The following is a 24,616-nucleotide window of genomic DNA, read 5'->3' as shown; positions in this document are numbered from 1 at the left end:
AGAAAATAGTATGGAGTTAGCACTCTATGCTATACGTTTGTCTTACCACAGATAAGGAAAAGGGATCCGAAGATAGTGGGAGCCATCAGCTACCGGCCGTACTGCTTTAGTGCACAGGATTTTGACGCGGAGCACGGCCCGACTAATCCCAGGTATGAAAATTTTAATATAAATATCATGTCTAACTAATAAGAGCCCCGCGACGCGGGGCTTCGTCGAAATTTGATCAATAATATGTTCATAGTGAAAAAGTTTTTATTAAATATTTCAAGTCATCCTGTCTACCATCTGTTTATTTTAATAAAAAAAGAAATTGTATACATAAATAAATAAATATTATAGGACATTATTACACAAATTGACTAAGTCCCACAGTAAGCTCAATAAGGCGTGTGTTGAGGGTACTTAAACAACGATATATATAAATACTTAAATACATAGAAAACAGCCATGACTCAGAAACAAATATCCATGCTCATCACACGAATAAATGCCCTTACGAGGATTTGAACCCGGGACCATTGGCTTCGTAGGCAGGGTCACTACCCACTAGGCCAGACCGGTCGTAAATAATAGTCGTCGGTTGTAATTGTATAAACTATTCTATCGACCCACATATCATAAACCTTATATTTGATATCGACTGTGCTATAGAACTGACGGGGTTTAGGCTTTCCTCCCACAAAAAATTGGAAGCAGTAGTTAGTTATCAATATATTTTTTAGATTCGGCGACAACCTCCCCGTGCACGTGATGCTCCGCTTCCTGGACCTGCTGCACTCGCTGCTGTGGCGCTGGAGCGCGCGCTGGTGCGGCGTCAGCGCAGTGCTGCTGCATAAGGATACAGTCAGCCAGTGAGTTTCAGTTGTTGCAGGTGTATGGCTTTGCAGCTATCGCTGGTGTATGGTTGTCACAACCTCCTGGACCTGTTACACTCGCTGCTGTGGCGCTGGACGGCGTGTTAGTGTGGCGTCAGCGCAGTACTGTTGCATAAGGATACCGTTAGTCTGTGAGTTACAGATATTGCAGGTTTATGGTTGGGACAACCTCCTGGACCTGTTACACTCGCTGCTGTGGCGCTGGACGGCGTGTTAGTGCGGCGTCAGCGCAGTACTGTTGCATAAGGATACCGTTAGTCTGTGAGTTACAGATATTGCAGGTTTATGGTTGGGACAACCTCCTGGACCTGTTACACTCGCTGCTGTGGCGCTGGACGGCGCGTTAGTGTGGCGTCAGCGCAGTACTGTTGCATAAGGATACCGTTAGTCTGTGAGTTACAGATATTGCAGGTTTATGGTTGGGACAACCTCCTGGACCTGTTACACTCGCTGCTGTGGCGCTGGACGGCGTGTTAGTGTGGCGTCAGCGCAGTACTGTTGCATAAGGATACCGTTAGTCTGTGAGTTACAGATATTGCAGGTTTATGGTTGGGACAACCTCCTGGACCTGTTACACTCGCTGCTGTGGCGCTGGACGGCGTGTTAGTGTGGCGTCAGCGCAGTACTGTTGCATAAGGATACCGTTAGTCTGTGAGTTACAGATATTGCAGGTTCATGGTTGGGACAACCTCCTGGACCTGTTACACTCGCTGCTGTGACGCCGGACGGCGCGTTGGTGCGGCGTCAGCACAGTACTGCGGAATAAGGATACCGTCAGCCTGTGAGTTGCAGACGTTGCAGGTGTATGGTTGCGACGACCTCCTGGGCCTTCGCTCGCTGCTAGTCAGTACGTCTCGTGCCCCACATGCCACGACTTGATATGTCATACGGGTTGTCTACATGCAATTTTTGACATGGTGTTGATGTCACTTTTACGTCATGGACGTAGCGGTGAAAAGGTTAAAGTTATGGAGTGTGGAATTAAAAGGAGTGAAATCTCTTATGGTAGAATTGTTGCAAAAGTGTCCAGCTGTCAGCTATAAATAATAGTTCCAAATCTCTTCAGAGTAGCGCTAGAGTAGCTAAGAACCTAGGCGTTATTGACGGAGTGAAGTGCGCTGTCTATGATTTGATTTTTTTGTTCAAGTATTCTAGGTATTGTAGCGCCACCTATTTAAGGTTTTTTGATGACACTTTTTGGTACATGGAGATTTCATCAACTGGCCGTTTTATAAATTTTCTTTTTTTTCAGATGCGAGGTCCGCTACTGGCGTACGCTCGGCGTACGACTGGCAGGCTGGAGCGTCAACCGGCCAGTAGAGAAGCTATACTGGCGATGCGTGCTTCGCGCGCCTTATCTCGCCAACACGCTCGCTGGCGAGCGGGAAAGAGAGAGAGAACCACAGGTAACCCTTGCTGACTAGTATCCACATGCTAAACTAAATAAGAATATTGACTATTGGTGACAATAACTGACGGACTGGAGCGTCAACCGGCCAGTAGAGAAGCTATACTGGCGATGCGTGCTTCGCGCGCCTTATCTCGCCAACACGCTCGCTGGCGAGCGGGAAAGAGAGAGAGAACCACAGGTAACCCATGCTGACTAAACTAAATAAGAATATTGACTATTGGTGACAATAACTGACGGACTGGAGCGTCAACCGGCCAGTAGAGAAGCTTTACTGGAGATGCGTGCTTCGCGCGCCTTATCTCACCAACACGCTCGCTGGCGAGCGGGAAAGAGAAAGAGAACCACAGGTAACCCTTGCTGACTAGTATCCACATGCTAAACTAAATAAGAATATTGACTATTGGTGACAATAACTGACGGACTGGAGCGTCAACCGGCCAGTAGAGAAGCTATACTGGAGATGCGTGCTTCGCGCGCCTTATCTCGCCAACACGCTCGCTGGCGAGCGGGAAAGAGAGAGAGAACCACAGGTAACCCTTGCTGACTAGTATCCACATGCTAAACTAAATAAGAATATTGACTATTGGTGACAATAACTGACGGACTGGAGCGTCAACCGGCCAGTAGAGAAGCTATACTGGAGATGCGTGCTTCGCGCGCCTTATCTCGCCAACACGCTCGCTGGCGAGCGGGAAAGAGAGAGAGAACCACAGGTAACCCTTGCTGACTAGTATCCACATGCTAAACTAAATAAGAATATTGACTATTGGTGACAATAACTGACGGACTGGAGCGTCAACCGGCCAGTAGAGAAGCTATACTGGAGATGCGTGCTTCGCGCGCCTTATCTCGCCAACACGCTCGCTGGCGAGCGGGAAAGAGAGAGAGAACCACAGGTAACCCTTGCTGACTAGTATCCACATGCTAAACTAAATAAGAATATTGACTATTGGTGACAATAACTGACGGACTGGAGCGTCAACCGGCCAGTAGAGGAGCTTTACAGAGAGAAGCACAGGTTGGTGTTCAGTTTTTATTTTTGGCACATCCATTTCACAGTAACGTAAAGGGTCTAGCAGTCTAAGGAAGGAGTGGCCCCTGTGACGAATATCGGATTTTTATAATGTCATTTGTTGTTCATCTTATAATATGGAAACACTAACTTTCAGCCCCCTATCCTGAACCGTCACCGAGAGGTCAAAAACGTCATTTTATGGACACTTTTTTAAAGTCGTTTTTCTCCTGAATCAAACCAAATCATAGCTACAAAGAATGATTAGGAGTATAACTCATATTTAAAATAGGGTTGTTTCCAATTTTTTGAAACGCTTGTATTATTTTCTACAATAACTAAAAGTTGCCCTAAAATTCAACTTTTATACTAAAAACGGCTTTAAATATGTTAAATTCACAAAATATATTTTGACAGATGCTTTCGCGCCCAAAACGCTCTTTGAAAATTGTGTGACGTCACAGTTTACGGTTTGACACATAACTACATACATACGTAGAAGATACGAACTGTCAACTGACATTTGTCATTTGTTGTATATCGCCTAACTGTCAACAGTGTCAATCCGAGAGTTGTGACGTCATCAGAATCTTCAATGACGTTTCGAGTTTGGTCACGTGACGTGTGCCAAAAAATATTTTAAATTAAATATTTACAAAAATATGGTCATTACAGGTCCCCTAAAAGTAGTTTAACATAATATGTTCTTATAATCCAAAAGAATTTATTGGGATACAATTCTGCCCTAAGATTTGTAGATGGAAACAACCCTATTAAACAACAGTCCAAATCTCTCCAGAATGGCGCTAGAGTAGCTATGAACTTAGCCGTTATTTACCTAAATAACAGTAATTATGCGTTATTGTATGATTTGTGTCCCTAATCCACGATTATTACTTAAAAAACAATTCAATTCGAATTTTGCAAAGTAAAAAATTGGGAGTCTTCTGAAAAAGACTCAAGTCTCCACAAAATATTCGGGTCTCTAACAAGTTGAAAAGAACTCGAGTTTAGGTTTAGAATAGAATAGAATAGAAGAAATTTATTCAGAAAACGCTTAAGTTTAGGTAATAAATGAGACGACAGAATCAATTTATTATTAAGCGTCACTGAAAAGGTCTCCACTCAGCTTAATGTCAATACCACCTAAGGATCTCGACGCTGGTCTTCCGTGGAAACCTTTCCGAGAGAGCGCAGCTACACGCTAAAGTACAAAATTTTATATATTTGATTTGATTTAATTATGTGAGTCTGAGTCGAGTTTCAAAGCACTCGAGTCTTAACCAACACTAACTAGAGGTTATGTTATGTATGTATTAGTAATTCTAATCACACGTCACAGTACGAAAAATGCCTTTAAAGTGGACATTATGAATCCATGAAGAATAAAGACTATTTTTTTAAATCGCCCTGTCCGTATAAAAAGTATTATTTTTATAGTTTTACATTTTATAATCGCAAAAATCGTATCATATACGAGTAAATTGTCTCTTTGTCCTGTAAATGAACGGGATTTGTCGATTTCCAAGATGTCCGCTTTAAAGGCATCTTTTATACTGTGCAGGTGAACAGAACCGAGCGCTGATCGTCCGGCGGGCTCAACGGTACGTCTCCCAAATAGTTCACTAACTGGTAGGATTGGTTAACTTACGAAAATAAAACATCCTGTATTTGCTGCACGCCCCACTTATAAGCAGACCTCACGTGTATTTTTCTACAGTAAACGAAACTAAGAAAAAATATATCTACCACATGATTAGATACTTTTTCTCGGTTTCGTTAAACGAATCTTCACATCGCACTTCGAAACAGCGAGTCTATTTTACGAAAATGTCATCACGTGCATTATGAAAATAAAAACATAAACAAGTTTTGCTATATACAATACTTTGAAATATATAGTATTGTACCTATATAGCAAAACTGTCGGTCGAATGAAAAAGCTTCAAAAAAATATACGTGAGGTTATGTGGGGGAGGGAGGGGTAGCCATGAACCTCACCAATAATACCACCAAGGGGGAGTGAGGGTCAAAAAGTAGCCGAAGAAACCTCGCGTGATTTGAGCACAAGCCCAAAATTAAATGCTGTCAGTTTTGTAAAGATAATTAAGCATTAAATTTCAATAAAAACCTGGTTTTGGTGTTCAATTCATACACTATAAACGATACTACAATGTAAAAGGCAAAAAGGTGATTTTCATAAAGATTTCATGCTTAATTGTCGTTACAAAATTGACAGCGATTAACTTTTCTTAACAACCGCTAATTGGGTACACAGTGGCGGGGCAAGACCAACAATTTTTGTGGTAAAAAAGGTACCGTAAAAAATTAGGCTAGGCGCCAATTCAAAGAAATCTTCCTAAGAAAAATCATTTTTAAGACATGATTTTCTGAGTTATTTGAACTTAACAGATTAAACATTAAAGTTACTAATTCCTGGCATAATAAAAATAATGGTACCTTAGCGTTTTTAGGGTTCCGTAGCCAAATGGCAAAAAACGGAACCCTTATAGATTCGTCATGTCCGTCTGTCTGTCCGATTCTGTCACAGCCACTTTTTTCCGAAACTATAAAAGCTATACTGTTCAAACTTGGTAAGTAGATGTATTCTATGAACCGCATTATGATGTTCACACAAAAATAGAAAAAAAACAATAAATTTTGGGGGTTCCCCATACTTAGAACTGAAACTCAAAAAATCTTTTTTCATCAAACTCATACGTGTGGGGTATCTATGGATAGGTCTTTAAAAATGATATTGAGGTTTCTAATATCATTTTTTTCTAAACTGAAAAGTTTGCGCGAGAGACACTTCCAAAGTGGTAAAAAGTGTGTCCCCCCCCCCGTAACTTCTAAAATAACAGAATGTAAAATCTAAAAAAAATATATGATATACATTGCCATGCAAACTTCCACCGAAAATTGGTTCGAACGAGATCTAGTAAGTAGTTTTTTTTTAATACGTCATAAAAATTAAAAAAAAAAAATTTTTCATCAAACCCATACGTGTGGGGTATCTATGGATAGGTCTTCAAAAATGATATTTAGGTTTCTAATATCATTTTTTTCTAAACTGAATAGTTTGCGCGAGAGACACTTCCAAAGTGAAAAAATGTGTGTCCCCCCCCCTGTAACTTCTAAAATAACAGAATGAAAAATCTAAAAAAAATATATGATATACATTGCCATGCAAACTTCCACCGAAAATTGGTTCGAACGAGATCTAGTAAGTAGTTTTTTTTTAATACGTCATAAAAATTTAAAAAAAAAATTTTTTTCATCAAACCCATACGTGTGGGGTATCTATGGATAGGTCTTCAAAAATGATATTTAGGTTTCTAATATAATTTTTTTCTAAACTGAATAGTTTGCGCGAGAGACACATCAAAGTGAAAAAATGTGTGTCCCCCCCCCTGTAACTTCTAAAATAACAGAATGAAAAATCTAAAAAAAATATATGATATACATTACCATGCAAACTTCCACCGAAAATTGGTTTGAACGAGATCTAGTGAATAGTTTTTTTTTTAATACGTCAATAAATTAAAAAAAAATTTTTTTCATCAAACCCATACGTGTGGGGTATCTATGGATAGGTCTTCAAAAATGATATTTAGGTTCCTAACATCATTTTTTTCTAAACTGAATAGTTTGCGCGAGAGACAGTTCCAAAGTGGTAAAATGTGTGTCCAAAGTGGTAAAATGTTGAACAAGATCTAGCAAGTAGATTTTTTTTTAATACGTCTTAAATGGTACGGAACCCTTCATGCGCGAGTCCGACTCGCACTTGGCCGCTTTTTTCTTAAAAATTAAATCGATAACTTGAAAAATTATAACGCCTGCAAAATTGTAATAGCAAGCAAATTATAAAATAAGTAAAACTTGGAAACCACAAATAAGATGACTCGTATTATAATTGAATGTGAAGGTACAAAAATTTTGCTTTTATAGAATTTATCAATAACCACGGGAACATAGCGTAATAAAGTACACCCGCCATTCTGACTGTCAGGATGGCGGGTGTACTGTTTTTCGATGATAACTTTATGTACCGTGAGGTACAATTTTTTTTAACGGAGGTACTAATTAGTACAAATTAGGTACAACAATATGGTATGCTTTTCATTTATTTTTATTTATGTACACCCGCCATTCCGACTCACCCTACGTCGCCCGCGCCTAACGCCGCCTCTGTGGGTACACTATTTTCTGAAAACTTCCATTAACACTTTTTACATATTTCATAAGTTTAATTTAAGTATATTTTGTTCGCAGGTGGACGCACAGAGCGCTGTGAAAACAGTAAAGGAAGTCAAGGAAGATAAAGAATTGGCCTAGATTAACCAACGTGTATATGTAACTGATTATTTTATATTTGACATAAGGTCAGATGGGGTAAGATAAACATATTTATTTTATTTATTCTAACAGTATTACTGTGACACACTGTAGTTCATTTCTTTTAACATTAGAATGAAGGTAAGCAATGCTGACGTGTCTTTTTATTATAAAAACACTAGTGAAAAATAAGTCGGGGCAAATATGTAACAATTCATATTCATTCATATATTTATTCATAATAATTCATATTATATGTCACAATATTATTTAAAATTAATTATTTACAAAACATGATTTGTAACATTTTACATAATAATAAAAAAATAAAATTAATATTAAATCTAAGTTTTTAGGTACTTGTTTTGTACTCTATAAACTTATTAAAGCTATAAAAAGTGTGCTCGATAAGCCATTTTTCAGTTGCATTTTAAAACTCATTAATGACGGCGCATTCGCAATTAAAAATCATATATGATTATTTACATTCTTTTGGTTACATAAATAATATAAACAAATTTTTAAAAAGCGTTTTGCGGTACATGTGGTGCTACTTTACCGCACTAGTGCGAAAATTAGCATATTACGTTACTGTGTCGAACATTTAAAGGGCCATATGTACTGTAAAACGTTGTACGATACATGTGCGAATAGGTAATCCGCGACTCGTGTCGATTTAAAACACTCCCTTCGATCGTGTTTTAATTTATCGCCACTCGTTTCGAATTTCCTATTTTTCGCACTTGTATCGTAATGTACTATTATGCAACCGTTGTTTAAGAGAGGTCAAAAAAGTCGAGTAAAACTCTGAGAGTCTATCGCGAAAAAAGAAAATCTAATTTTCGTTATCTAACTTCTCTATCACTCTTGCATATTTGAGCGATAAAGAGGCAGATAACTAAATTTAGATATTCGCGTTTCCCTGTAGGCCGATTGTAAACAAACCGCCTTGATGCATCAATGTCATATTTTATTATCTGTGAAAACTTGTCAAAATAGTTTACGGCACAGTATGTATAAGTTACTCTATGGTTTACGATAGGTGCTAGTGCTGCACTCTGGCGGCAGAACATTGCGGTAATACTCCCTATTAACCTTTTGACCGCCAAAGACTTCATATGACGCGCGCGGCGACAGCCCAATATCAACCTTCATGCGTACTGACAAGTTTCACGATTACACGCCGCGTACGATAGGCGTGGCGTTCAAAAGGTTAATGGCGTTCCTTTGCACCACAGTGCGTGCTTAAGACACATTTTTCATGCGCCGAAAAAAAATAACTAGATATGTTTGTCTTACCCCACATGACTTTTAATAATATGTTTACTCGGGTATTTCCTAATGGAAATTAAAGTTTTCTTTAATAGACGATTATTTTGACATAATAAAAGGCACCTAAGCTTTTTTTATGCACGTGCCTATTTAAAATAATAAATTATACCTGTTTTTAAACGTTTTTGTCATGGCGTCATTATCCGTTTGCAAATGAAATTATATTTTTCTAATAATAACTTAAATATCAACGATACGATTTAATTGTATTCGTAAACATTATTGTGAATACTATTAATTTTAACGCCACGACGCCGGGATTTTATTGAATTATTAATTATTTCAATTTAATTAGAAATACAATACAATGTTATCAGAACAACTAGTGATAATAAATTATTATTTTTATTTATTTATTTGTTTTACGTAATACCAAATGAACTAAATAGCAATATTATTAATAGCCTTAAACAAATTAATATATAACATAGATTTTATTATAGATTAAGCTCTTTCACCATATCCTGTATTCGACTGCCAATATTGTGATATTTTTTTTAGCCTTTTAACCTAAATAAATGTCATATACGTAGAAAGTGACCAAGGCGCCCAGTGCCCAGGGCTGGAGTCGAACTAGTGTCCTCTGCCATCGCGGCAGCTGCCGAACCCGTCGGCCCCCCGGGCCACGGCGACATGGCTCGAATTTTTCCAAGTATATGCCTTTTTACAGAGGCTGTCAATACCTAAAGCGCGCACACTGTCTATTTGTATCGGAGTAAATGCGATAGCACTGTCGCATGTTACTGGGCCTGGGCAAGGGAATAATAAGAAAAATATTTAAATAAAAAAAAGTGGATTATTAGTGTAATATTTTACGCAACCACGGTTTAGATATAAATGTTTTGAAATTGTGATTTTAATTGCAGACCCATAAGTCAAAACAATAAAGACATAAAACCGTTTAATTGTGATTTTAAGACCAATCTTTGCAATTATTTTCTATCGAGCCGATTTCGTTCAATCATGTATCGAGTACAACCACGGTCTTTGAAATATAATTAATATGAACATATATTTTTCTTACTTGACTAAAACAAATAGTCTTTCTTAAAAAACTGTTTAAGTAACATCAATTTCAAGGACATTGGGTGTTGACAGCCTCTTAACCAGTTGATCGACACTATTTTATATAAGTAACAAGCAATAGTAAACTTTATAAGTATAAAGGTTCATTGTATACTGCAACCTTTGCTATGGCTCACTGTAGATCGCGTAGGGCTTTTTATAAGTTCGTGTCATCCGAGATGACGCGCAGGTTTGTCAAATCTAACCATTAACAACATGACAATAGGAGTCAAGGCTCGCGTGGTTGTGAATGGCACGATCTGTAGATCTACGAGAATTGAATATAATTTGTACCATGAGAAAAGAACGAAAACCTCTTATGCGGTCGACGCGATTTTTTCCCCGATTTGGGTTCAAATCGGTTGACAGATTGCACCGACAAGTTTAGGCATAGAGAAATAAGTTTAGAGTGCTCACTCTATAAGGTAGAAGTACTAGTGCTCGACGCTGCACTAGTCACCGACATGGGCACTTTATTTCATGGAAATATAGGTTAAATTTGAACAACGAAGATTTTTCTGTATTAGAACTTAATCCTTGTCACTTTGACATAAAGTGCCCATGTCGAGTACTAGTGCAGCGTCGAGCACTAGTACTTCTACCTTACATGGCTTTCTTTACTTATAATAAGTAGTGCTTATATGAGGTATGGTTAAACTTATTATTAACCTTTTAACCGCCGTAGTCTGATTATAAGACATACAATATCCAGCTAATTTCGCCGCGGTCTGATAAATAAAACAAAACTTCGTGTAACTTCGTAACGTCAGCGACATGAGCACGTTTGAAGAAAAATTCTAAGCGGTTAAAAGGTTAACTTTAAAACTTGCTTAATAATCAATACTTAATGAGCTTGAATCGTATGATAAATAAGTTTTTGGTAAACTCGCTAAAAGCCGCGTCCAGACATGCGGTACTAAATATTGTAAGTATTGTAGTAGTCGGCGAGACCCGCATGTCTTCTGGACTTATTATAAATGGGTTTTTATTTATGTATGAAGTGAACATTCTATGATTACTTATTTCTCTATGGTCCGAGTATATATTGTATCACCAAAATAGGTCGAAAATCAACGCAGATGGGACGATTTTATCATCGATTTATGTTCAAATCGGTTGACAGATCGCAATGTTAACTTCTGGTAAAATCGGCAAATCTGTAGGTTGCTTAACCTTTTGAACGCCAAGAACACCTAAAATCGTTACTTGTCGTGTCCACAGCGCCAAGGACGACTATAGGTGTTATGGCGGACGCCGTCGAAGTAACCTTCACACTTTCAAGTAAGGTTTACATTAAATCGCTTTCGCCCGTGAGTTTGGCGTTTAACCTCTGTGACGCTGGGTCAAACACAAAAGCTGTCACACGTCACCGAAGTGTCAAAACTGTTATTTGAACTATGAGCGTAGGTCTGTTGCTCTGTGGTATGTGACGGATTAATCCGTCTTCGGCGTGGGGCCTTCGTATATTGGCGTCAAAAAGGTTAAGTGAAGTTTTTGGTCATAACGTAAAGTGTTCCAAGGGTTAAAATTAAAAACCTATGTATTTTTTTTACAGATTTCTACGTGTTGGTATATTTATTTTTGTAGACAAATAGCTTTATATTAATTTTACGTTTTATATAAAACGCGATGAAGTATTATTTTACCAAATGTAGCTATAATGTATTGCACAAATTCTTGTATGACAACTGATATACAAAGTAATATAAGTTGTATGTGTGTGTGTTAGAGATTGCGTTTGAAATAATTCAATAAAATTGTTTATCTACTTAGTTGTTTTTATTTTTCGTTTTTTACCAAAAATCAAATATGTCCCGCCGACATAAATGGGTTAAACACAAGATGCCAATTCTAAGGAAATGTAGTCTGACAAGCCATTTCCGTTAGTAGAAAAAGCGGCAAATTTAAAAATGTTAACGTGTAAGATTTTCGTCCTATAGCAAATTTTAATTTCGCGCCTTTTTCTACTGACAAAGTTGCTTGACCGGCTATAGTTATAAACTGAAATAGATATCATACACTAAAAAAATTGAATATTATAACCAGAGTAACCGGAACTCTATTTCCAACTTCTAAGCTTACTCTGGTTATTGTATTAGTTGAAAATCGTTGAGCATTTGACTTTTTGTTTGCTGCGACATCTATTGTCGAGTAGCAGTACTTAGAGTTCCGGTACTTGACGCTAGATATAGACTACGAAAATAATAGTATTCTTGGTAACAAAACCGTTGTATGGAGTGAGCACTCTTGGTCTTCTTAATTCTCTTTGTCCAAGTTCACCGGTGGCCGAGGCGGGGGGTTATCGGTGTACTTGGTCACTTTTTTTTAGTGTATGATATCTGTGGTGTGAAGTAGTTATAACAACTAGTGTATATGTATTCTCCTGGGGCCCCGAGTCATATACATATTGTAAGTACAGTCAAGTGCAAAAATATGTATCGAAAGAATCGTCTCATAAATATGGTACTACGCTCTTATTACACTGGAATAAGATGCTATGGGACATATTTTTGAGTAAGGTATGTACACCCATATTTTTACACTTGACTGTACATAGAGTTTGGACTATATACATATATATATATATATATATATATATATATATATATATATATATTCATATTCATATTCTTTATTGTTATTAGTTGTCAAGCGGACCCCAGGCTCCCATGAGCCGTGGCAAAATAACGTGGATAACGCGAGGAAGAAAAAGAAGAAGATTCATATTCTTTATTCACAATATTTATAATATTACATGTAATTTTTACATTAATAGGTTGTATAAGTAATAATAATAATAATTCGTATATAAGTGTACATTCGTAAAAGATCAACAACAAATAAATAATTAATAAAACGAGTTCGAGAAGCCAAGCCTTCAGTCTAGCCTTAAAACATTGCAGCGACGGTGACGAGGTGACTGTCTCCGGTAACCTGTTGTAAACAGTTGGACCCATTATGTGGGTCACCTTATTAGACCTTGCAAGTCCACGTTTTACTGGGACAAGTTGTTTAGGGCAGTACTAAGGCATAGAGAAATAAATAAACATAGTGCTCATCCATCCATACATTTATTGACATGTATATCTAAAGACGCGCCTTACGAGCAATAAGAGTGGGGTCAGTACAGCGAATACTTCCATACTTACTTATTGATTAATTGATATGATTAAACCTAACTTAAAACTGGAGCAGTGGGGGTCTACGGGGAAAAAAATTACCCGTGGTCCCCCGTGGTACCACGATTAAAACCTGCATGTTTCCTTTGCCTGGGTGATTTTATTGTATATTAATATTTCCGACGAAACAAGAATCCGGCGAAACAGGAATCCGGGAATCGGGAAGTATTCAGTACAGCGGTGTCACGCACACGAATTCGAGCCAATCGTGCAGTCTAACGCTGCAACGCGTTTGTAAGCGTAGGATTTGAAAATAGAGTTCCGGTTACTCTGGTTATAATATTAGCGGAAAATCGTTGAGCATTAGACTTTTTGTTTGCCGCGATATCTATCGTCGAGTAGCAGTACTGAGAGTTCCGCTACTCGATGCTAGATGTCGACTGCGAAAATAATAAGCATTTTGGTACCAAAACTAATGTATGGAGTGATCACTTTATGTAGTTCTTATTTATCTATGTGTTATAGTGATTTTTAGGATTCCGTATCACAAAAGGAAAAAACGGAACCTTTTAACTGAACGGATCACTTGGGCGTCTGTCACAGATTGGCTCCGAAACTACTGGACAATTAGGATTAGGGTCAGTTTAGCTCAAAATGCGTTGATTTTTTTGTCTAGTGTACTTGCAACCGTATTGCCATCTAAAGGAGATCGAATGAAGTTGCTGTACTACACTTTTAGGTAGAATACTTTACAGGTCCCTCAAAGTACGAGAGATGGCGCTGTTTCCAATAACAATTGTTTTACGAAAATTATTGAAATTTTGGACTTACCACCACGAGTATTGTATATATTAAATATTTAATTTTATCTTAATTTTTAATCGCAATTTTGAATGAAATAGTGTTAAAAGAAAGCACAATCAAGTCACGACTCATGTTTATTTTTAACGATGAGAAAACGCCTCTGCCCCTTCACCACATTTTTGACAGGTGGAAGCCAGCGCCGACCAAACCGAGCAACTGGATCGAATCGAAATAAATGTAGGTCTCTGGGCCACACGACCAAAATTTCGTTAAAGCAGCGTCAAAATATAAGTGAAGTATCAGTTCCGTATATCCTACACACGTAACACACGAGCTATGCTTTAAATAACGCTTCAAAAACCGATATGGACTCGATAATCTAACACGGTGGTGCCGCCTTGTCATGAGACCGAGGCTTATGTAACATTTTTGTCCGTGAATTTAACCAAACTGTGCTCTGATAACAATTGTTTACCCAGGTCAGGAGGTAAGAGGTGTGGTTTTTATCAATAATTGTGCCAATACTTACGTATTCGTTGACTAACCTTGAAATAAAATCGCATGCTATGTGCTTGGCGGTGTATTTTGGGCTTTGAAATCATGTTAAATATCAATAATAATGAAAAAATCTGCTTTATATTCCTTCATTTCATAATTTTCAGAATTTTTTTCTCATACTTTCACTTCTCGTTTCACTGCTAGAAATGTCATCAGGCATTGATCCAATTTCGCAATTGTTTTTTTTTTAAAGACATTCGTAAAGGCTTTACTTTCTTTTTAATTGGCTATGGTGTGATTTTGTTCTTTTGAACACTTGTTGCAAAGTACTATAAGTTCTAATTAGCAAATTAATTAATTTTAAATTATAATTTTCCTATAGGTTAACATAGTAAAAATAATGATAACATCTATTGACATTATTATCAAATACAGTTGCTATCTTGTTATCAGAAAATTTGTTATGATTTAATACTGGTTAACATATTAATGCAAAATAAGATGTGATTTAAATCCAGTTTTACTCAACCTATTATATTTATTTGTTTTTAATTGTTTTGCCACCCATTTGTGTTTTTTAAATGTTAACTTAATTTATTTGACATGGATGAGTTATTTTGTATGTTATGATAAGTAAGTGAGTAAGTAAATATTCTTTATTGCACCAACAATTATACATTTATATTTATTCAAATGTTATGTCATTGTCTATGTATATTGCTAAGTGGAAATGATTTGTAACAATCATGTGATGAATAAGGTATTGTTATATGATAGATTATCTATTGTATAACTAGTAATAATTACACTAACAGTAAAACAGAAGAATTGCATCCAATTGTTTCAGTTTATTATGAATTCAAGTACCATTTTTATAAACAAAGAAAAAAGAAACTTTACAAAGAAAACATTACCATTTGAAATCAATTTTATGAAAAAGGAATTGATTACAGGAAAGTCATATTATTCAATTCATGTGTCATGAATTTTATCATTTCTTCTTACATTACAACTGACATACCAATTTTTTTTATATCTTCGAATAACTATGTTTGTGTAACAAATATTAACTGCTTTACATGCAATATTTTTTAACTTTTTAGTTTTAACTGATAGAACACAACATAATTCAGTAAAATTTCATTAGAGAAAAATAGACTTTCCTTGCTGCTTAGATATAGATTCTATAGTAATCATAAATTATTGCATTCTAAATCGCAGTTCAATTACTTGCTAATTAACAACTAATGTGTTTGTAATAGGTCATTAGTTATCTCTAGTTCATTCTGGGTATAAAATTATTGATTAGATTTTTCCGATTATGTCTGTTAACTTGTAAATGTGTGTGATAGTAGCAAGGCTATGGAAACAATGAGTTATTTAACAGTCCAAAGATGTGCAAAAAAAAGTCAAATTTAACATTCATGCTGTCAAGAGTGAGAAACTCTTTAGACTTGAGTTCCCTCACTTGTTTAGATACAAATGATATTTACAATCACCTCTTGGCTTTGCACAAAATAAAAATAGTGATACAATATTATACCATCACACTTATAATTGCTGGGCCTGTGGGAGGTTATCTAACAAGGTGAAGGTTTGATTTAATAGGTTTTGAAAATGTGAATATATAGGTCATACTAAGCAACTTTTATGGGACTAACCTGTAATCACAAAAAAAAAGGTTTTATACTTTATGGCTGATCAGATGTTGATGTGTTGTATGTAAGAGTTCTCCAACATCCCATAATAAAAGTTGCTCAGTATGATCCGCTCGGTATACATATATTCTGATACACACCCAATTTGTCAGTAGAAAAAGGCGCAAAATTAATATTTTCTATGGGAAGTCAACTCATCATGCTTACATTTTTTAAATCTGTACTGCCTTTTCCACTGAAAACAAAAAGGTTGCTGTAACAGAGTATACTTTACAAAATTTGCTTTAATGTTGAAACATGTTGATGTGCCAAGAGGCTAATCGTTTACGCTCCATAGCGAACGTAACGCTGTCTCTATTGCACTACTATGGAAGAGTGATAGCGAGAGATTACCGTGTTGTTCACTACGGTGCAAACGATTGGCATCTTGGCTAGGAACCCTGTAACCAAACTCACATAGTAGGTAGGGATTCATAGGTTCATTCCATGGTATCTGTAAATTGCATTAATTTAATGTGCTGTTTTCATAGTTGTTTTTGGCATATCTTATGTAGGGAATCTTATACCTTTAAACGATAAATTCTCGTACATTTATATATTTCGGGGATCTCGGAAACGGCTCTAACGATTTCGATGAAATTTGGTATATGGTGTTTTCAAAGGTGAAAAATCAATTTAGCTAGGTGTTATCTCTGGGAAAACGCGCATTTTTGAGTTTTTATATGTTTTCCGAGTAAATCTCAGTCTCCCAGATATCCAGACATTATGTAAAGATCACAAGCATTATATGCCAGCGTAAATAATAGTAGTAGCCAAACGTGAATTGCTATTTGATATTCAGCTGTATGTAATGATGTACAAGGTCGTTTCGTATTGCATTTGACGGCATCACGTCAGTTTGGCTGATTATGCGTGTCATCTTTAAGAGGAATTCCTAGTTGCGATTTTTCCATACAAACGCTCTCGACTGATTCCTCCCTGGATTTTTAACCTAGAGCAGTGATTTTTTCAAATAAGAACAATATCATCAATATCTGTGCCGCTATGTTTTGCTTTTTTGGATTATTTTATTTTGAAGAAAGATACAGCGCCTCGAAAATCGCAAAAACGGCTAAATTGAATTGGCTGTAAAAAAAGGCACAGTATACAAATATGACAAAAAATATCCAAAAAATCAAAACATAGCGGCATAGATTATTTCTTCCTCTTGCAATTTCCAAAATTTCATAATGATTAGTTGCGTTTTGGAGGAGGAAACAGTCGAGAGCGAAACCTCGATTTTTGAGTTTTTTGCGAGTGAATTTCGGTCCGAGCTGCAGTTGTCCTTATCGCACGAATTGGAGGCGGAGACAGTTTCTAAATATACGTACACAGAAGGTATAGTGATGGGCATAACATCCTTATTAGGGATTGCAGAACCGGTACTGTTTTAAAGAACCGGGATTTCCCGGTACTTTCGGAACTGGTCTAATTATTTAATTATTTTAAATAAAACGACAGCATTTTGTGATTTGACCACCTTTCGTATTATAATTTAATCACATTTTCTTTTATTACGTAGTAGGCAATTTTTTTTAGAAATATAGTATTTTACATTGCTCACACTTGTGCGTCCCCAGTAAACTTTGATGTTTGCCACTAGATAGCAAATTTAATGAAATTACATTGACGAGGGGATTTATATATAAGTATCGCAGTCGTATTGTATAATCCGCCGTATTACATTACGGCTAGCCGATATCAAAATAAGGGCCATTTTGAAATGCGGCGGTTCAACGATTAAGGTATGTTGGGTAAATACCGGATGCGGGTGAAGAACGTAGGACATTCATTTCCCCCTAATTTGGCTTTATTTTTTAATGTTGGCAACATTGTGTAAGACGCCATTTCATTGCGCCTCGACTGTCAGTGTCCCCGCGTCGCTCAGGGAGTCAGGCTTGTGCTATGTGCAATCACAGAGAGCAAGGTAAATTTCGCGAATTCTTCCTTCTATCCGATCTTCGCTCTGTAATTTATTTTGCGTATTGTGATGAAACTGTGTTTGTTTTTGTAATTGTGTTAACAGACCTAGCACTGCTGTAGACCGATATCCGATCTTGACCCTTCCAGGTAAAGATCGGACCAGAAACAATCAGATCTTTACCTATTTAAAAAACAGCAGTGATTATCAAACTTTAAATTTTCTTCAATTTACCTACTGACCTTAATTATCACATTTATTATTTTCTTGATCACACTTTCGTACCATTATTTTTATCCAGTACCACTACCAGCGCGACGGTTACTGACAATGTAATTTTTTTAATTTCCGTAACCCAAAGGTTGCCTTTTAGCGATAAGACCGCATGTTGTTTACCTGTGCTTATGTTTATATTGTATAGGGATGATGATACATGTTGAAATTTATAACAAAATCGAGTAAAATAGATAGCAAATGAGCAATTTTTCGCAATAAAGTACCTATACATACGGATGCATATGTAGATGTGCACGCATACATACATTGCTAGTTTCGGATAGAAAATAGAGATAGGGCTTCGAAATTAGTTTCCTTAAAATGCTTCAAGAGGGCTCTCTTTTCCTATATATTTACTTTACTCTTTACATACGATCCTTACATTTTATAAAAAAAAAGATTGTATATCAACTATATATATATATATATATATATACATAATTGCAAATTAAACCAACAAAATCGCAATTTTAATTATTTTCCATACTTAAAGATGGGCTCTCAGTGACCTTGACCTTTTTAAAGAACTTTACCTTTTTAAAGAACTTCTTTAAAGAGACTTTTAAAGACTAAGGTCTTTTTGATTACTAAGTTTGATTCTTATTTTTTTGGCGACCTTCATTAAAAATGACTGGGCACGATTATTTTTTATTTTGATTTTAGTCCCTCCTACTTAAGTACTTAATATCTTCCAGTACATTCCATTCAATAAAGAATACATTTACACTTTCCCTAAACCTGTACAGTTCACGAAATCTTAAATTGTCAAAACTTCGCAACGTATCTATTATTTTAGTGTTTTTTTTTTTATTACTTCGGGTTAACCTTACAATAAGAGGTTTCTTAGCACATTGTTTACTTATCAAATTGCCTTATGACATAGGTATCAAAGTTTGAGAGCCACAATTTTACCAATTTTTGTATCAGGGTTAAGATCGGATACAAAAGGGTAGACACCGGACCTATTTCTTTGTGATACCTTATTCTCTTTCCATTAGAAGCAACTTTTTTTCACCATCCAATGTTCTCCCTTGATGGCAAAACACTCGTTACCCTAAAAAAAAGTATGTCTCATCTTTACACATGTACAAAACTAAAACCGTTCTATATTGAAGATTACCAAAATTCAGGCCGAATCTACGGTTATTATTTAACGATTCGCTGTAACGTGTTGAGATCTCGAAAAAACATTTTTTCACGAGTTCTCTCAATTGGTCCCAAAATTGTCCGGCATTATCCCAACATACTTTACCCAGATTGTCATTGCGATACGTTCTTCAATAAGGCGGCCCAAGTTTAGCCCCATCGTACTACAAGTTAAATAGATTGTAGTTTAACCATAGGTATATTTATACCTACTTACAAAATTTCACAACACACCATGATCACTCCCAACTTACTGATACGGATAGGTACAGTCAAGTGTAAAAATATGGGTGTACACATCTTACTTAAAAAATATGTCCCATAGCATCTTATTCCAGTGTAATAAGAGCGTAGTACCATATTTATGAGACGATTCTTTCGATACATATTTTTGCACTTGACGTACGACGACAACCGAAGCTGAGACATCATTCTTTTTTGCAGTTTTTACCTATATGGTAATTAATATCAATCAATCATTTATTATTTCGTCATCATAGGTGTAAAATACATTTAGTACAGGTGATAGGTGTTTGGTATTAGGGTGTAATAGATACAGTATAATATAAAAATGAAAAACAATATTACGTGGTAACAACAAAAACAACTTGCGTCGGGCAGCGCAGAATAAATTCCGTCCGGCTCGCGGGCGATGTCGACGGAATGGCGCGCAATGAGCGAGCGCACGAGTCTCGCGTCTGTGTGCGCGCACTCACACTTAGATAGCTCCGGCTCCCGCCCACCGCAGCGCGACAGAAACATAGCTTCAAAAATTCGAGATTTGAAAAGTTGCTCAGCTAGGAATTGCTCTTAAAACAACTAGCTATGGTTATAGCTTGCTAGAGTTAGAGTCATGTTTTTTTTCAGTATTTTTCATTTTTTTAACTAAACTTTTATTTTTATTTTATTTATGAATGGACAGGCAGCTTATAGCTGATATGTGCACATCAATGTCCTGCACTTGTGTTTTGTTCTTTGACCGATAATATGATGAAAGATTTAAACTTATTATACCTTTCGGTTGCTTAAGTGAGCCTAGATTGCCGTTTTATATTAGGGCCATTAATAACATCAAAAATAAACAATAACTGTTACATGCTTATAATTATTTTGATATGGTAGATCTTTTTTTTTTTTTCATACTGGTATTAGGTGAGGGTCAATCGGTCCTCGCTAGGAGTACGGGCGGCCGATTGCCTTTAAGTATTTGGTAATCTGTATTACTTTGAGGTGTTATATTAATAAGTTTTTACTCTCTGTTTTTGTTTATATTTTGGAATGACAGATTGACTAAAAACAATGTTTCTACCCAGTGTATGGTCACAGGGTTTAATTGATCCATTTAGAGTTTAAGCTAGTTTGGTTCTCAATACTAACAGTATAAAATGTCCAATGTTAAGTCAACCCTAAATTCAGGCTCAACAATTAAAGTCCGTGACTACATTTGAACAATTTCCTAAAACTACAATTATCGAGCATCCTCATAAAATTTCAACAAAATCGCTCGAGAAAAACTTTACAGGAGAACATTTTTGCCCAAACTGAATCATAGCACTCAAATTTATGATTGAATATATTGTTCTAGGATAAAGTAACCCACGTCCAGGATGCTCCGACGCTGCTCGAGCCACCTGCAGAGCCTGTACCGGCGGCAGCCGGTGCGGCTCCGCTCCACCAGGGTCCTCGCCCTGCCCCGCACCACCGTGGTCGCTACTAAGCAGGTGAAAAATTTAATTATTCAACTTATGTTGTTTTGTCCATGAGAGTATGTCTTCTAGCTTTCTCCAGTGACAGTAGTTTGCGGACAAGGGCGTCGCGAGCTGATTTGCTAGGGGGGAGGGGGAAGGGCATACATTTAGTTACAAATTTTATTCTCTAGGGCAGTGGTGGGCAAACTTTCTTCATGGGGAGCTAGAAAGTTTAATTTCAGAGGATGGCCAGAATTGCATATAAATTATTATTTCACAGGCCATATAAGTAGTCTTTTCTTTCGAAGGACCGGTGGGCCAGATAAAATCCTTTCGCGGGCAGGAGCTGGCCCGCGGGCCGTACTTTATCCACTACTGCTCTAGGGGGAGGCAGCTGCTCCCTGTGACACTCCACATTCTCCAGGGAATCAAAATTTATAGGGTATTTAACGTACAGCTAGAACTATGAAATTTGGCAATTAAATATCGTCTTAATCTACAAGTGCAGAGAAAAATCTGTAAACTATAATTTGTAAAAAAAAGTTAAATTTGAACGGAATAAATTTGTACTCGGTGGGCGAGTCCAACTCGCACTTGTCCGGTTTCCATAAGTATGTTAGTTTGATCATAGTAGGATTGGGTATAAACAGACTTTCTATAGACTTGTGCTTTTTAACATTTTACAATTCTAAGATTCCTGGGATATTTTTTTTTATGAATTAGCTTGTATGAGTAATTAGAAACATATGTTTGAAGTAAATCGTTAGCAAACATTTATTTTAATATATACTTTAATAGAAGCTGAAACAATTGTCTTTTTGAAATTTTTGACAGTGTTTCAACAGAACAAGACACTGCTGCTCGTTCTTAGTTCAAATTCTATAATCCATTTCAATTTATTTCCACACATCTTTTTCTCTGACAATATAAACTCAATCAATCCTCTCGAAAGTAGTCTAGTTCGTGTCGCCATTCTGATGCGGACTACCGTAAAGCTAATTAATGTTAAACATAAAGTTTTTTATAATTCCAGGCGCTCCCACTGGTGTCCCACAAGCAAGTGGCCGCCATCCACTTTACCAACCCGCTCTGGGAGACGCAGGACGTCATGACGCCCAGCTTCCCCGACTCCGTGTCCGAGGGCGACGTCAAACTCGACAAGAAGGTCGGCGACGCCGTCGCGGCCGACGAGGTCGTGCTGGAGATCGAGACAGACAAGACCGCTATACCTGTCATGGCACCCGCCCATGGTATAATTAAAGAGCTGTACGTAAAGGACGGTGAAACTGTTAAGGCGGGGCAGAAGTTGTTCAAGCTTGAGATTACGGACGCAGCGCCGGCTAAAGCTGCGCCTACACCGGCGGCTGAGCCGCCTAAAGCTGCCGCTCCACCGCCGCCGCCACCGCCGACTCCTGCTGCAGCACCCCCTCCACCACCACCACCGCCAGCGGCCGCCGCGCCTCCTCCACCCCCTAGACCAGCCACTCCTCCCCCTGCAGCCCCTATCTCGTCCATCCCGGTTGCTGCTATTCGACACGCGCAAGCGATCGAAACTGCCTCCGTCAAAGTACCACCCGCTGATTACAGCAAGGAAATCGCCGGTACACGCACGGAGCAGCGAGTGAAGATGAATAGGATGAGGCAGCGTATCGCCCAGCGCCTCAAGGAAGCCCAGAATACCAACGCCATGCTTACAACCTTCAACGAACTCGACATGTCCTACATCATGGCTTTTAGGAAGAAGAACTTAGACGCCTTTACTAAAAAGCATGGCGTCAAGTTGGGCTTAATGTCGCCTTTCGTTAAAGCAGCAGCTAATGCGCTGATGGACCAGCCTGTAGTGAACGCCGTCATCGAAGGAAACGAGATTATCTACCGCGACTACGTTGATATTTCTGTAGCTGTGGCGACGCCTAAAGGGCTAGTCGTACCTGTGTTGAGAAACGTCCAGAACATGACCTATGCTGATATCGAGTTGACTGTAGCAGGTTTAGCAGAGAAAGCTAGAGATGGAAAGTTGACCGTTGAGGAGATGGACGGTGGCACTTTCACCATCAGCAACGGAGGAGTCTTCGGCTCTTTAATGGGCACTCCGATCATCAACCCGCCTCAGTCAGCCATCTTGGGTATGCATGGAATCTTCGAACGCCCCATTGCTCTGAACGGACAAGTAGTCATCAGACCGATGATGTACATCGCGCTGACATACGACCACAGATTAATCGATGGTCGCGAAGCAGTTATGTTCCTGAGGAAAATCAAGCAGGGAGTGGAGGACCCGACCAGCATTATCGCTGGCCTGTAAAGTACTGGCCAGTTGTGATAGTGAGTTACCAAGACATAGACTCAGCTGAACTTTTTTTGGCAAAGGAGCTTAACTTGCCAGTCAAGTTATTTTAACTTTTGTCACTTGACACAGCTAAGTCGTCGTTTAGTCATTTAAATTTTTTCCTGATCTAATAATTTATCTCTTGAAGTAAAAAATCATAATGATTGTTTGTGAATGTTATTTATGTGTTGATCCCTTTTTGTATGGATAAATCCATGTTATAAACGGGTAAATTAAAAGACATGGCTGAGTCTATGTGTCGTCTAATAGTTGCAATGCTGGCAATAAGAGAATTGTGAAGATCATGTAAATTATGTTTATTAGTAGTACTCAAACTGGCACCGTGTGTGTATTTATTTTACGTACGTTCGTCCGTATGTGATTGTATTATTTATCATGTTTTAAGTAATAATATACGAAGCAGTACATTTCTCCTATGTGAGTTCGTCTTTTATTTATTAATCTGTAGTACATAGTACGTATAGCTTCCGCGTCGAATGGTCCCTATGCCAGTTCCTAAGTCTCCTTTGGTTGAGCATAGTGTACAAAATATTGTAAAAATATGTTTTTACCGCACAGTATGTAATTGAACGTAAAGCAATTAGAAAACCCGTTAATGCTTAGGTTATATTGAGCAACTTTTAATATGATGTCAACCCCGAAATCGCGAAAAAAAGGCTGTTTCATACATTTTGCTGGTCTGATGTTGAAATTTCCTATGGGAGAGTCAATTTTTTTTCGCCATTTCGGGGTTGGTATCACAGTGAAAGTTGCTCTGTCTGTATATGTTTTTACAGTAAATTAATGTGCCAAATTTCCAAAAAAAAAAATACAAACATTTTACGTAACGGCTACTCTATGCAAAAAAAGAACTGGCATAGGACCATTATTCGTTGCGAGTGGTATAATAATCAGTTAAAAGAAAAATATAAATTGAACACCTGTTCTTGGATAAAAGAAAGAGAAAAACTGTTTTCTTTAACTTTTTCCAGTGACGCAACTAGTTGACGATATATTTGTATAACAATAAAATAAGGTTGAACTAGAAATTTTAATAAAATTAAAGTTACGTGGTTTTGCCACTCCACGTCTGAATGTCATA

General features: G+C 37.4%; 2 protein-coding genes and 1 long non-coding RNA gene across 7 annotated transcripts in view; all 3 read left to right on the top strand.

The window, feature by feature from the left end:
* The window catches only part of LOC133531312 (uncharacterized), a 35,752-nt gene extending 33,450 nt beyond the window's left edge, over nucleotides 1-2,302 (top strand). Inside the window, exons 14-16 of the mRNA XM_061869446.1 lie at nucleotides 52-152; nucleotides 726-854; nucleotides 2,131-2,302. Of these exons, the coding sequence (XP_061725430.1) occupies nucleotides 52-152; nucleotides 726-854; nucleotides 2,131-2,302 (402 nt within the window). The remainder of the gene's footprint in view (nucleotides 1-51; nucleotides 153-725; nucleotides 855-2,130) is intronic.
* A 390-nt stretch (nucleotides 2,303-2,692) lies between these two features.
* Nucleotides 2,693-11,804, top strand: LOC133531753 (uncharacterized). The gene is made up of 2 exons (XR_009801589.1): nucleotides 2,693-3,185; nucleotides 7,577-11,804. It is a non-coding gene; the product is annotated as an uncharacterized LOC133531753 (long non-coding RNA).
* Nucleotides 11,805-14,106: 2,302 nt separating this feature from the next.
* Nucleotides 14,107-23,956, top strand: LOC133531790 (dihydrolipoyllysine-residue succinyltransferase component of 2-oxoglutarate dehydrogenase complex, mitochondrial-like). 5 transcript variants are annotated; one of them, XM_061870186.1, is made up of 3 exons: nucleotides 14,107-14,250; nucleotides 21,083-21,218; nucleotides 22,219-23,956. In XM_061870186.1, the coding sequence occupies exons 2-3, from the start codon at nucleotides 21,105-21,107 to the stop codon at nucleotides 23,488-23,490; spliced, it is 1,386 nt and encodes a 461-aa protein (XP_061726170.1). In that variant the 5' UTR covers nucleotides 14,107-14,250; nucleotides 21,083-21,104; the 3' UTR covers nucleotides 23,491-23,956. The 5 variants fall into 5 exon arrangements, with proteins under 5 accessions (XP_061726170.1, XP_061726173.1, XP_061726175.1 ...); XM_061870189.1 differs by having other exon boundaries at nucleotides 14,151-14,196; XM_061870191.1 differs by lacking the exon at nucleotides 14,107-14,250 and adding an exon at nucleotides 14,268-14,438.
* Nucleotides 23,957-24,616: the final 660 nt, after the last annotated feature.

This window comes from Cydia pomonella, chromosome 25 (genome assembly GCF_033807575.1).
Source record: "Cydia pomonella isolate Wapato2018A chromosome 25, ilCydPomo1, whole genome shotgun sequence".
NCBI classification, from domain to species: Eukaryota; Metazoa; Arthropoda; class Insecta; order Lepidoptera; family Tortricidae; genus Cydia; species Cydia pomonella.
This window is presented reverse-complemented; position numbering and strand designations above follow the sequence as displayed.